Source organism: Poecile atricapillus, chromosome 2, assembly GCF_030490865.1.
Source record: "Poecile atricapillus isolate bPoeAtr1 chromosome 2, bPoeAtr1.hap1, whole genome shotgun sequence".
NCBI classification, from domain to species: Eukaryota; Metazoa; Chordata; class Aves; order Passeriformes; family Paridae; genus Poecile; species Poecile atricapillus.
The window spans coordinates 9,069,353-9,084,658 of record NC_081250.1 but is presented as its reverse complement, the minus strand read 5'-3'; the positions used below and the strand labels follow the sequence as shown (position 1 = coordinate 9,084,658).

The window sequence follows — 15,306 nt, the reverse complement described above, 5'->3', positions numbered from 1 at the left end:
TTTCTACCATATACTGCGCAGGGTAGGTTTCCTGAGAAGTATAAATTTGCTGGTTATAAATCAGGTACAAGTTGTTTGAGATTCATATGTAGACTTAGACACCTCTCAAATTATCTGAGTGTGGTTGGGGCTTTCTTTCTTTAGTCAGTGGAAAGAAATGGCATTTCTTGTACACAGTTTGGCCTGTTGGCAACAGCTAAATCAGGATGAAATTATTCATCACATAGGAACGTTTCTTTTCTCTTAACAGAAAGTGAGTCTGGATGATTGGAAGAGATGCAGACATCTGCATTGTCTCTGCCTGAGACAAATAAAATCCATACATTATGCATGTTCTGATGTAGAAATACTATTTTTAAAAAAGGACTGGAGTTTGGGGTGTGCCAGCTTTAAGTACAACTGAGCAAGCCCTGGTAAAATTTCAAGTTAAAAAGTGATAAAATAATCTTGATGATGGGCAAGCAACATGAGAAAGTCTCCTATGTCCAGAATTGCTGTTTTCTTTACTGGTATCTGAAGTAGCTATAGTAACAGCAGTGTAAGATGTCTGTGTGTGCTCCAGCTGTACTTTGTTGGCATTTTCTCTCTCCCATGATCATCTGCAAGTCATAGTGTCTCCCCATAACTTACTGTCTATCTCTCAGCTGTACTTCCATCCTGCTGTTCATATTTTAGAGAAGCCAGGTGGACAAAGTCCCATCACCTTCCCTCTTCCATGACCCTGCAAGGGGTCAGGAATGTGTTCTATAATACTGGAGGTCTTTAGTGATTTGTCTAGTTTAAATCTTAAACTCCCTGAAGAGAAGAGATTCTCTTTTTTCCTATGAGCAGTTGTAGCACATCACAGTGCATCTCATGAAGACAGGCTTTGTGATACTGAGCCTCTGGAATATCCCACTGCTTCATTCCTGAGTCAGGCTGTGATGCTGTGGCTGTATCAACCCTATGGCTAGGTTGGGCATCAGAAGGAAATATCCTTTCTGATATTTACCTCTCTTGAAAAGCACATTAATCTGACTTTGAATTGTCTAACATAAAGTGGGTAATATAGAAACTTTCTTCTCTTGTTTTCTCCTTTGCAGATGACCATTCCAGGATATGTCTGAAAGGTGAAAGTAGCCACGACAATTCAGACTACATCAATGCCAGTCCAATTGTAAGTATGGTAACCTATGAGAAGTATTCCAAGTAGCTGATCCTTGCCATTCCTTGATGTCAAAATAGACTCCAGGCACTCACTGCTAATCTCAGGTTGTGAGCACCTTACAATGCTGGTTGTCCTTTCAAATTGAAAAGAAATGTATCTGTGTGCAATACCCTTGAAGTTTATTTACTAAGAAAAAGTCACTAGATAACCCTTGTTCTACCTTGTAGTACTGTCAGTTTTTCTGTATTTGATACTAGATATTATTAACTTACAGATTATAAAATTCAGTGCTTTACTTTAGCGGAGCTTTTCATTCTCCCAAAAGGTAAAAATAGCTTGTTCTTTTTTGCATTGTCCTAGTATCTACAGTAGGAGGAATGGTTTGTGTGGGCATGGAGAGCTGAGCTCCACTGACTTCTGAGCTTCTTCTGCATTAGGAAGTGACATTTCCTCTTACCTTTCTTCTTCTGTTGACCTAGTGATGCACAGCATGGTGGTTCTGTAGCTCTCCTGGTTCTTCTCTGCACTTGCTGTTTTGAAAGCATGAACAGGATCCCCTAGGCCCTGTGCATTTATTCCAACTGCAGATTAGGTCAGTCCAATTTTTGTGTCCAGATACTCCAGTGTGGCTCAGCTGCCATTTCCCATGACTGTGTGAGCTGAACATGAATCCTTTTCTTGTCCTTGAGAGGTGATAGGGAGAAAAGGTCTCTATTTGCTGACACTGAACAGGTACAGTAATGCCAGTGGCATTGCCCTGTCACAGCATCTCAGTGGAAGTGCCAGGATGTCCATGTGAAGGGGGAAAAAGGCACTGTGTCCATCACCTCTGTGGGACTGCTGAGATTGTAGTCGCTCTTTCTCACAGTTTTTATTCACATTAATTAGGCTCCAAAAAGTTATTATAGGGCAACTGTGAGAAAGAATTTAGGATGGAGAATAAGATCTTACTGCAGTGGGCTGTATTTGCCATTACTGGCTCATTTTCCTGGGGAGTATCACTCCCCCAGTTAAATGACTTTGTGTGGGCTAGGCAGCTGACAATTTGCAACAGCATGAAATTACAGGCTTCTTCCTTCCAATGTTGTTGACAATACCTTTTTTCCATAAAAAATCCCAATTATAGCTACATAGGAACAGTTCCCTGATCTTTGTTTCAGCAGAGTTCAAAGCTTCATTTTCTTCAACACATGAAAGTGCTTTATTCAAAGAGTTAAAAAACACACAGAAGCCAAAAAACTCCTTTGGGATATTTTTGTCTTTGGCTTAGGGTAGAGGGGAAACCAAAGCACCTGCATATTGAGGAATTGCCAGTTTCCATTTCAGAGGACGAGGGTAGATAGGCACAGATTTGAGTTTTTAGATTGCTTTTAGGTATGTCTCTGACTAGACCAAGCTCTACCTGGCACCAGGATCAGGGGATCACAGTAAGTCATGTTCCAAGGAATATGCATCCTGCCTGTAAAATCGTGCACAGAGGTCCAGCTCCAGGGCTTCAGTGCTCTGTTTGTGTCTCCAGGACCCAGCTGGTGAGTTATGTTTGGTCAAGCCTTCATCTGATAGTAGAATCTGAGAGGTTTTGTGGGAAGGACAGGAGTGGGAGGTGATAACTGGAAGTGTGATATTGTATTCTTGCAAGAGCTTGGTTGTAATTCACATGGCAACAATATGGCATCAAAGTGGAATTACAGCCTCTGTAGACAGTGCTAAGTCGGGTTCAGTGTTGACAGCAACTGGGCTTCTGCAACCTGCCCAAAAGTCTGTGTAGACACAGCCTAACTAGTTTTAGTACACAAATTTGGCTGGAGAAGGGGGTAAAATCTTGCATGTGTGTGTATGTCTGTTGCAATTGTAGTTTTGGATTATAGTTTAACTATTTCTTTAATTGCACTGAAGAGTAAAGTATTAGATTAAGTAGTCTTGGAAGTGAAGAAACAGGACTAAAATATCCCATTGACAAAACTGGGAAGAGGTTTGCTTTATCAGGGTGCCCAAAGCTCATGCAAGCACAGGGTCTCTGCTCCCACAGCTTTAACTCCTGTGTTTTTACAAAGAGTTGTAATCTTGCTTTTCCATCCAGCTCTTAGTAAGGGTCCTTCTGCAGGGTTAGAACATATTTCTTTTTTGTAGTTTTCCCAGATTCAAGAGTTCTGCTCAATACAACAAATCACCCTGATGAACCACAAATCCTTATGGCTGTCTTTGTATCTCTTTCAGAAATACTTCTATGCCCAGAAATAAGTGGGTTCACAAGGGTTTCATTAGATCAGGACAAGTGCCCAATAACTTGCATAGCCAAGAAAAACTGCCAGGAAAAAAATTTAAGTTCCTCTTTTCATGGTAGGATAGAGACCCTGCTGTGAGGAGAGAAGTGCCACAGCTACATTTGTGTAGATCTGCTGTTCCAAGGAAAGAGGTGCTCCAGTTAGTTGCAAGAGTTTGCTCCACTGAGCCAGTAGCCATTTTGCTATTTTGAAAGCAATAGATCAAAGTGTGTTTCCTGAAGGTGATCCAGTGGGGGACTGATAGGAGGAAATCCCTGCTTTGCAAGCTCATGGTCTGGAAAGTTTCCTGGCAAACTACTGAATTTCGAGCCAAATTAAATATTCTCAGATTAGTGTAAACATATTTGTTAATCTGGTGTAGTTTTCATATAATGAGGTCAAATACAGAAGTGGCAGAGATATTCAGTCTCTGTTCTCCCCACTTCAAATGCCTACTGCAATGTTGAATTGGGCACTTGATTCTGCAATATTTACTGTGTTTATACAGCTAGTGAAGCCTAAGCTGGACATATGTGCTATTTCTGCTGCTGTTTACTTGAGATCTTTTCTGGTAGCAGGCACACATTTAGTCAGTGTCCATGTAAGCACACAGTGGATGTGGAGTATCAGTACAACTGCTTTCACTCACTCTTGCAAAAATCCTACCATTTCTTTCCTTCAGACTGTTTCAACTCAAGTAACCTCAGTAATTATCCTGTCAATACAGTGATGCTCCTGGTGCATTTGTTCCTTGCAGTGCCTGGGTGAGGAGTGAGCACTGTTGTGAGATGGCCATTGAAAGCGCAGGATCAGGATGGGATGAGCTGACTGGAAGAGGCTTTTTCCTCCCCGTGTGTGGGAGCTGTCTGGTGCAGGAAGAGTGTAAAATAAAGTAATTAAGTTTCAGAGAGGGAGGCTGCCAGTCCTGTACATGTTGCTGGGTATCTCCAGCTTCTGGGTCAGTGGTCCAGTCTCCAGCTGGGGCTCACTCAACCTTCACTGAAGTCTAAATGAGTGCAGCAGCACACCGTAAAAAAATCCCCGTGCTAGACAATGAGCTGGCCACCTGCCCACATGTTTCTTCCTTTTAAAAAATGCTGCTCCCCCTCAATACCTCAATACCTCACAGTAGGATGTGAAAACTGGGGTTATATTGGTGGCCTCTCTGCAGCTGGGAATGGGTGAAGAGAATCAGGAAAGATTTAGTCCAAATTCTTCCCCATATGTCTTTTATTTCACTGTAGCATGAGGCCAGGCAAAATGAGTCCTTAGGATAAATTTGCAGGGTAAAAGTGAGGTGGAAATCTGTTTCCCTCCTCTCTGAAATAACATAAAGTACTATGATAATAACTCTGGTATTGGCAGCTGAATGAAAGGCTTGCAATTACAGCACAAGGAGACCCTGACTGTGCAGAATAAAACTGTGATAATTACTTCTGTCATATTTGTACTTAGTCCTCATTAAATTTCAGGAAAATCATCCAGTAGTAAATAATGTGCAATCTTTGCTTTTAAATCAGAGGTCATGAAAGTAAATGGGAAATTCTGGTTTTCCTCATAGGATGTCTGAGAGAGAAAAAATCCCATCAACTACATTTAAAAACTCAGTTTGCTTATTATTGAAGACACCAGACTGAGGAATGTCATTAGCATGACAGTTTGTTCAAATACAGCATACAAATTTCATCAGCAAGAATAGACTGAAATTCATAATGGCATAGGCAACCAGATTTGCTTCTTTCTTTCCATTAGGGGCTTAAGAGGAAGGATTTAAAAAATTGTTTTAAATTTTAATTGAAACATGAAGATGAGGTCTAGTCTACCTTTTTAATTTTAATGCTGAGATGAATGATTACAAAGTTCATCTGCATTTGCTGGATATGCTTTCTTCTGCAAAAACAAACACACTTCCTTTTTTAGAGACTGTCTATACTTTATGTAATAAATATATGCATGGAAGTAGGTTTTCTTGGTGTTGTAAACACATTAAGTCTGGACCACATAGAAGCTTGAATCCATAAGAATTTTTAACGTGTTAATCAGATTTCAACTTCCTTTCTGTCATATTTGGTCTACACTGGATTTCATTCTTATCTCATGATTCAGGAATATTTCAGATGGACTCAGATGATTTAGATGAAGGTGAACATGGTGTGACTGAGACCACATCTCACCCAGCATCTTTCTCTGTAGAAAGTAAAGATCTGACAAGCTGAAAGGGAGGAAAAAGGGAAGGAATTAATCAGTACCACCATTTACTTTAAATTTCAAAATGGTCATTGATGCCTATTGACACTTTTACTTCAGTTTGCAATTTACAAGACTGCTTAACAAGAATCTACATGTACCACTCTCAAGGATTTACTCCCATAATGTATTGATTTTTCTGTATTTCATCAGCATTATCAGTGAAATCATGCAGCAGCACAATCTCTATCAAAAACTCAACAAAATTCAGCATTCTTCAGGGAATCCTCACCAGGTCTTAGAATAAGGCAGCTGGATAATAGAACTCTTGAAGGAAGAACCAGCTTTTATTCTTTAGTAATGCAAAGGTGTAATCCTGGTCTGGTATTAACAAGATTCAACCAATTATGATAATGTTGTTCACATATTTTCCTACTTTATGGTACTGTAAGTCAGCTTATACTACAAAGCCCTGTAGGAAAACACAAATTGTGCCACTAAAGTTTTCTCTAGATTTTCTTTTCTGAGAATAAAACTCAGTGTTCCTCCTTTTTCTTTTCATTTGCTTTTGATTCTGGTAGTGATGGAAATCAGTACAATCAATTGCATGGCCAGTTATAGTAATCCTTGACCCCTAATATAAAATCATGGGAAAATAGATTGAAACATTATCACCAGACATGCTTTTGCTGTACTGCAGCAAAAAATGAGAATTCCACCATAGCAGAACAGTTGTAATAATTGCAGGTTTTTCTTTCCAACAATGGTTTGATCCCATTCTGATGTAAGCCTCGTGAACTTTGTGCTTTGATGGGGAAATAGAGGGGAAAAACATGTTCTTTTTGAACAATTACTATTAGGGTGATTTCTGAAGGTTGTTCTGATGTAAAATGTTAGCAAACAATTTTTGTTTTAATACTTGATTGTGTGGAGTCTGGAGTTCTCCATTCTTCTCTGGAGAATACATTTTCTATTTTATTTTCATGAAGTGAGAAATCTGAGGGATCCTTGGAAGAAGGTAATGACTACTGACATTAAAAAAAAACCCTTTTACTTGATCCTTGATTAGTTAGTTTAAAACCCATTACTGACTTTATTTCTTTATTCAAACTTCTGTTAACTTTGATAGATTAAGATGCCCTTGGTGTTCTTGGTGACCTTGAGAGAATAAAAAAGAACAAAAATCAAAAACATTCAAGAATTGTCCCTTGCTATCACCTACTCATATTAAATTGAATGTGACCAGACGGGATTTTTCACACTTGTCTTGAAATACGTGGTCTTTTAAACAGTGCATTTAATACAAAAGTGATGAAACCTGGAATTTCATTTAATTAGTTTAAACTTTGCTCTTATTTTTGTTCAGTTAAAGATCATTTAATAGTGTGATAGCATTTTCTGCCATTTTCTATTTGCTCCAAGCAAGAAGAGTTTCTGCTCATAATTGTTTTTTGTGCAACACAATGTGCTTGGAATGTAATAATTGTAATTGTCTTTTGAATTATTGTTAAACTGCTGATATACTTTCCCATTCTGTGCTTATTGCAATGTTTGCCACGTTCCAACAAGCACCTTTGTGACAGAGGTTGATTAATGCTGAAATGCCAAGATTGGCCTATTCCTGATTTATCAGCTGAATGTTGAGACGTATTTCCTCCATGACAGCACTATTTGCATCATCCTTAATTTCTTCTGCCTTTGTTTTCTGCCATGTCTACATTTAAAAAAAAAAAAAAAATGTTTAGGAAGAATGCAGAGTAAATTATATTTTTTCTAAAGTTTGATGTATTTTCTATTGGATACATTTCCAAGCCAAGTTCTAGCCTGAAGAAGTGATTGGAGAAGTGATGTCATTTTAGAGTGGATGCAGCACACAACAATTTCCCCTGGGAGTAGCACATCCTCCTTGGTGTAGGTCAATTTTTCTAAGATTTTTAGTTCTGGCATAGGGAACCATTTCACCCTAAGTTTAAATCCTGTCGATCTTTGGGACTCAAAACAAAACAACAACAAATCATTTCAACTGTAATGGAGAATAAAGAACCCTGGCTTTTAAGTTTGACTTTGCTTGATCACATTTGCTGTTGTTTTCAGTTGTGTTTATTTCAGTGTCTTACAAAACAAAGCAAAGCAAAACAAAACAAAAAAAAGTTGCCCATTTTAAAATGTTTCCTTAGGGCTTTTTTGTTAATACTGATTTCAGAAGAAAGCTATTTTTCCTGGGTCTCAAAATACCACAGTAGTAAATGTCCTGCTATCAGAACTGCTTTTGTCAAAAGGCAAAGAAAGCAAAGTTGAAATTTGTTGTGAGCAATTGCTTGTTGGGAAGATTTATTTGCTGATGAGAAGCATCCCAGTGAAACTTGGAATAAAATGATGGTATTACAGACATTGTGGTCAAGGTTTTTTATAACTATGGGTGGTGAATCAGAAGTAAGCTTTAATCTAAATGGATTCAGTGACTTTTACCTGTGTTGTGTTGTCATGGAGAATTTTAATATGAAGTCCAGCTTAATTATACATCAGAAAATTAGAAACATAAAAGTGTTCTCTTCCTTTTTGCAACATTCATCATATTGTTGTTCCGTTAGAATAACTTACATCTGTTCTTTTATGGTTCTTCCCTCTTTTATGTTGCACATAATTATGAGGTGCCTTCTTTTACGCTGACATGTACCATCACTGAAAATTTTGATAGGCTATGAATAAATTCAGGAGATGCCTGTTAATGCAAATGTGACTCACATTCATTCTTATTCAGATCTTTACTTATAGAACAGAACTGTGTATTGAGACAAATTCTGCCTTCAGCTACATGGGTATAAGTTAACTCTCCCTGACTTCAGTGTCAGCGAGTCACACCCTCACATCTCAGAGCTGAAATGGGTCTCTTTTCTTTATGTTCAAAGTTTTGTCCTGCCCAGTTCAGGGTTAGAATGAGTTTGTTTGTTTTCTAATCCTATCAGCAGATCTTCTTTTTCGGCAGAATGGGTCCTAAGATTTAGAACCAAGAAAACCACCCATCAGTTAGAAAACATTCATTGTAACTTGCTAATCCTATTTACTCCTGATGGCTTTGTTTCTTAGATTCTTTATTTTTTCTGCTCAGTGAATTTTCTGCTCCTTGAATTAAATGTAATCATTAAGGTCTTTAAGCAGAACTTCCTCCATTGAGGCCAAATCCATGCATTTAGATAAATCAGCTAACCAGAAAAAGCCAGAAACTGAATTTGTTCCCCATTTTTGCTGTTTTTTAGTTACATGTGCCCTTGACTGGCATGGTGGAAATGGAGAACATATTTAGATGTGTGGAGCATTCTTAACATTCAGTGTAGAAAAATGTTTCAAAAGGCTCCTAGGTTGCTATGAAACCACAAGTACTGATCTCAAATGCCTTTGTCAGCCACCATAAATGATCCATAAATGATTTTACTCTGCATATTGAGGACATGGGACATTGCTCATCACATGTGCTGATACTCATCTGGTGTCATCAGTCTTTTGGAGGAAAGCTTCTCCTCTGAGCTTACAAATAGAAATAAAACACTTTGCTTGCCAATTGAGAATGGAGGGACATGACAGTCCTTTAGGAAGTCCCTTGTTCTGCCCTCATATACCTTCTGTCTCTAACACTGCAAGGCATTTCCTTTAAATAAATCTAGTCTGTGTTCTTCTTCCTTATTCCAGATGGACCATGACCCCCGAAACCCTGCATATATTGCCACCCAGGGCCCTCTCCCTGCTACTGTTGCTGACTTCTGGCAGGTAAGTTAAACATATTTGAAAACTGGATTTATGTCACAAGTTTTCCTGTGCTTGTGTAAAAGTATGTTGTGCTTGAGTGACTCTAGGTGGAATAACCTTAATTCTTACATATTTTTAAAATCTAGTACATGGATATTCAAGCCATTAATGTATAAGACAAGCCCTGCTAAGGAATAGTGTATCTGAAAATTGTACTGAAAACCTTAGGGCAAAGTATTAATGTTTTAGTGCCTGGTGTCTGTAATTAAATTACTGCCAAGGATTCAGTGATTTTCAGAGGGCTTGAAGAGTGTGTCCAGAATTCATTGTCATTCTCCAGATCAGAAAGGACCTAGCACTGAGTGCCATTCATTTTCCATTGAAATCTATTCCACACATGTCCCAGTTCTCCAATATGCTTAAATTCTTATGCATTTCCCCTACCACAGGCAGTTAGGACCCAAATGCATAAATTTAAGTAGGGGCAGAATTTTTTGCAGGATTTGGGTCTAAATGGAGCAGTTATTGATGCACAATTAGGAGCTTACTTTGCATGCAGGTGTTTCAGTGCTGGTGCAGATTTGGACCAGCACACATTGCCAGGGAGATGTGTGTGATGGTGTGGTAGAGACGAGTGTTAGATATTCCTTTGGAAGTGCAGAACTGTGTCTGAAAGTTTACAGAAGCTGACTGGGGAGGAGGACAACTGGGGCTTATTATCAACATGAACATATGCTTTTATTTTTTGTTTTGCATTATGAATTTAGAAGTTTTTGTTCTGAAGAGAATGTCTGTGTGACAGTTTCAGAAATGTCACTGTATTTTAGGAGCTTGCATCAGTTGAAATCATCTCTTCATCTGCATCACTTGACCTACCATTAGAAAGTATTAACTGATCCCTAATGAACACTCTTCATGTCACAATTTTTCTGATGAGAAATCAGGACATTTTCAAAACAGTTGTTGAATTTTGGGTGCGTGGATATTGAAGTGCTCAGTCCAAGATATTTTGTGGCTGTTTTCTAGAGGGTCAGAGCAAGTGTTTTCTGCTTGAAGTCAGGTGAGCTTTTGGTCTGGCTTAAATTTTCAAGTAACTTGTGATTTTTGTCTTCACTATTTGGTAATTAGCTAGAATTGAGAAGACTGATCTTTTTTGCTTGGCACATGGATTCCTTCTAACAGGCATGATACTTGAAAATGCATTTGTTAAGTTACACATGCAAAATCAAATAGTATGCTAGCTATTCTTGAAAGACATTTTATGATTTCTGTGGTCCAGGTTTTTAATTGTTTATTTTTTCATATTTGTACATCTACTTTGTGCATACTTTGATCTGTAAATGCCCCTTTTCATGTTGAAAAATCTATGTTCTCGTTTTTAAATAAGGCATTTAAAAAGCTCACTTTGAGTAAGCATTGCACAAATCAGAATCTATATGTATGATAGTATACATAGTATGAAGGATATATTTTGTTCTTCTCCCACGCTAGTTTGAAAACTTAAGCAACCTGTTTGCATGGTCACAGAGACTACACTTTTGTTTCTTTGTTCTGGCACCATCTTCTTCATTCCACTTTGTACTTAAAAGATCTCTTTCTTTCCTCATGCTATTTTGTGTGGAAGAGTCTTCACTTTCCTTCTTCTCTTTTTGCTATTTCTCTTCCAGTAATCAGTGGAAGTTCACTCCAGCTCCCCACCAGATTTGCTGTAAATGTCTCCTCAGAAACTGTTTGGGAGATGTGGTTCGGCTTTGGTTTGAGTGTGGCTGTGTGCATTTCTGATGTGATGCTCTTTTACTATTTCTTCTGTGAGGTTCCATAGAAAAGGTGTTTTTTGACATTTATTTTGATAATGTCTGTCACTTCAACATAACAATCTACCTATTCCGCTGTCCTGTTTTGATCCATTACCCATTTTTCTTAAACTTCCTGCAGATCACATTTCAGTGTGCCAGTTCTTGTCCCAAACCTGTTACACAGCCCAGGGTATCAACCAGATGTAATAAACAGGCCAAGAGAGACAAGCTCTTTGTAGAGCACTGCATCCACAACCACTGAAATGAAGGAGACCCAGTGTAAAAGTCAAAAGCCATGGCTTGAACATGTTGCAGTTTATGCCCAGTTGCAGAAGAAAAGTTTATTTCTCTTTTTCACATAATAGTACCTATTTTGATGTAAAGTGTGGGAAACCTGAACTTGCTATGGAAAATAGTCTTAACTCCTGTCAGGGCACAGTCAGTTAATAATTACTTGGATACAGTTTTCTGTAGCTTTTGGTGGTACCATGATGCTGCCACCAGGGATTGTTTAAAGATTCAGTTATTCGTTCCTGATACATCTTCTCTGTGGTTCTCCTCCCTCTCCCTCCTCCACTCAGTGCCAGCTGTTGCAGAGTTGCGTTGCTGTTTTCCCCGCTTTGTGCTCAGTGAAGCAGTTTTCTGACTGATAGTGAGAAGATAGCAGCTATCTGACTGATAGTCAGTCTCTCTGACTGACTCCAGAGAGATCTGGGACTGTTCTGCTGTTCCTTGTCTAAATGCACAGCGTCATGCTTTAGCAAGTCCAACAGAATCTCTTGGAGCTTGGCATCACCTTCCATGGCAATATTTACTGGATGTATTGCTTCTTATTTTTGCAGAGATTTAGCTGCTGAGATTCCCAAGAGCCAGGGTGCACAGTGGGCATCAGCCACATTGTTGTGTCTTGGCTGAGAGGTTGCCCCAGAAAGAACCTGTTGTAATTGTTTCTACTCCTGTAGACGTTTCAAGTTGACTTCGAGAAAACTCTTGTCTACAGAGCATTTGTTTTACTTGAAAGTGTAAAGCAACTTTCTTGGCATTTATAACACAGCTGATACCCACAACAAAATCCAAACTGCTTCTGATCTGTGCTCACTGTCTACATGTCATGCTCTCATTTCAGATATAGTTTCTAAACTAGCTTTTTCTTAAACTTTCATTATATTCTCCCACCAGTCAGTGACTACCTCTACAGTAGCAAGCAGTCTGGCCTGCTATGAATGGATTTGTGGAATGTCACAGTACTTAGTAGGTTTTACCAAACAGATAATTTAGTTTTGGGCAATCTTCTTTTCTAGTTTTACTGGCAGGCCCCTCTAAAACCTGTTACATTGATCCAGTGCCCAGAATTTTAGTGCAAGTGCAATTAGACACTTAGCAATCAAATTCACATTTACTGTATTCGAGTTGCCCAGATCCAAACAAAGATCACAGTTAGCTCAGTGCCTTTTTCTTTCTCAAACTAGGCAGAGCTTTTTCATACAACACTGATGGTTGGTGCTTGGTCCAGGCTCATGTAGTTTAGCATTCTTAGTACAGGTGAGCAGATCCAAGCCTGGTACCACTATGGGATTGAAGAGGCACAAGTTCCACTGATCTCACTAATGACCACTTCTGTGTCTTTTTGGTAGGGTGGAGAAGAGCAGGTATCATTCATCAGTGCCATTTAACTTCAGCCACTAGAGTTGCCCATTAGTCTCAGAATTTTCTGTAAAACTTTCTATTAATTTTGGTTCCCAAGATGACCGGAACTTGATGGAAGTTTTTTCTTTCAAAGGCACAGTGTTTGAGCTGGAGATGGTCCAAATGCCTGGATATTGGTCATTTGCAAATGGTGTTTGTATATGTTATAAGAAAAATAAAGATAAAAAAGGCAATAGTCTTACACTGACTTTTCAAATGGCAAAAAACCTCCATGGTTATCTGTGTCCCTCCAGTTTACTTCTCCAGCTCCTTCAATTCTTGGCATAGCTTCTCTAAGTCAGCAAGTGCCAAGTTCATTCCAACTTTCCTGGCTTACCTATTTCTTTGAAAACTTTCTAGCCTGCAGGAGTTGTGTTGTCAGTCATCTCATTGATCTGTTTTGCCACAGGGCTTCCTAATCTGTCTGGATGCTCTGTGTTTGCAGCTCAAGCAGAGATTTCATCTCTACCCGCTTGTCATCTCTTGGACCACTCTGGAAATCTTCCAGCCACTACTTTAATTAATTTTGAAAAGCCTCCAGCTGATTTGTCTTCTTTTAATTTTATCTGGTCTTGTTTTCATCTCTTTTTACCAATTACTGTTTCTGAGAAATACATCCTTCATTGATTCTATTTTTGTTCAGTGGGAATTCCACCTCACGATTCCCTTTCTCGAAACTGGTTGACTGTCCTCACATGGTATTAATCCATTTTTACCTGAGTGGTTAAACAATTTGTCAGGTTTGTGGGTTGTTTTCTCTCAGTTGGAAAGAAAATTCATCCTCAGGACAGGGTTTTGCTTTGATGGAGTCCCATTTTATTTACAAAGAAAGAGCAGAGTTTTATTTCCTTGAACAAAGACAGAATCAAATAACAGTCAATAACTTATTTTTTCCAAACCTCATTCACCCAGTGTTTTACCCCCAACCTCTCTTTCAGCTTTTCTTCTACCAGGATCACAATGCTAGTTTGTCAAGCTGTGCTGGTTATTTCTTTATTCCTTTTACACATTTATGCTGCTTATCGGGATTAATCATCTTGCCTTGATTAATGCTCTCTCTCTGCATTAAGCATATCAGTTTCTAGAGAAACTCACGGGTCCATATGCTTTATATTTCTCTTGGTTTTGATGATAACTTCTGTAATTTCAGTTATCAGACTTCATAAAAGAGTTTGCTTGTTTCTTACATTTATCTTGAATGAAAGGTGATGATTTTGTCCAGCAGCTTCAGTGAGATTTCACTCAGCTCTTTCACATAGCGCTATTAAAATTCAACATCTCTTTGAACATAATTCAAAAGAAAGAGGATGTAGAACATTTCTGATCTATAACAAGTTTTCGCAGCAGGAGTTCCATGTTGTGAATAATTCTGGAGGCATAAAATTTTATTATTTTCAGTATGTGCTGGGTTGTAATTCCACAAAATATTTGACATGAGGTACATGTCTTAACTTGCAGTATTCTAAGTAGCAAGGGATGATAATATGCAAGAAACTATTTCTAAGAGTTGGGATACTTAGAACCAACTGTCCTTTCACTGAAAAATTGTTCTTATTTATGCTGGTTTTATAAATTGCGTATCTGCTACGATTCGTCATCTCCAAATAGAGATTTCTGTAGGAGGCCATAAATTTTCCCTCTAGAAAATACCCCATATCATGTCTTCCTTTCATGAATCTACCCATGTTTACCCTTCTTTCCCCTCCTTCTTTTTGGAGGGAAGTGCAGGAGTTGTGCTGTCAGTCATCAGTGATTTTCATGGGGTTGTTTTTTTTTTATTTTACCACATTCAGTGAAATAGGGGGAGGGAACAAGCACTTCCTGCCATGCTTTAGTTGCCTTAGAAAATGAATATGTGATATATATACTTTTGTAAGCATTTGTTGTGCTCCTGTAATATCCTCCCTCCATGAAGAACATAATTAATCATTATCTGAACATTATAGAAATTCTGAAGAAGGAGTAGAGAAATATGATTTTCCTCATTTTGCAAATGCTGAGTAAGGTACAGTGCACCTGTAACAGTAAGTCATGAGAGTAAGTTAAATACAGGCCACACTATTAGTGGGCACACTCATAGTTTAGACCAGAAAACTCCATGGTTTTGGCCTAAACAGATCCATAGCTCAGGCTAAATAGATCCCCCAATGCCTTAGGCTGGCAGGATGGCAGAGCAGACACCACTCATGAGCAGCACCAGGTCAGGCAGGTGTCAGACTCCAAGTGCTGCCCCTCTGCGGTTGGGATGCTAGCGAGGAAAAGCTTCATCATCCCACACATCCTGAATCACACCTGTGCTGTTCCTTACCCCATCTTTCCTCCACTGCTTGTCAGTACATGAAATAGTCTTGAAACTGGAAATGCTCTTCAGCCTCCTTGTTAATGCTGCCTGTCTCTTGCTGACAGAGACCACACTGGATTGGAGGTTTGTGGCTGCAGTGATTGGGGCAACTTCATCTCTGTTCCCCTGATTATTTTTTAC

At 38.8% G+C, this 15,306-nt stretch overlaps 1 protein-coding gene across 1 annotated transcript in view; it reads left to right on the top strand.

Moving 5' to 3' along the window:
- Window positions 1-15,306, top strand: part of PTPRN2 (protein tyrosine phosphatase receptor type N2) — a 635,317-nt gene that overhangs the window by 579,710 nt on the left and 40,301 nt on the right. The window contains exons 16-17 of the mRNA XM_058833496.1: window positions 1,083-1,156; window positions 9,286-9,363. Coding sequence (XP_058689479.1) covers window positions 1,083-1,156; window positions 9,286-9,363 — 152 coding nt within the window. The remainder of the gene's footprint in view (window positions 1-1,082; window positions 1,157-9,285; window positions 9,364-15,306) is intronic.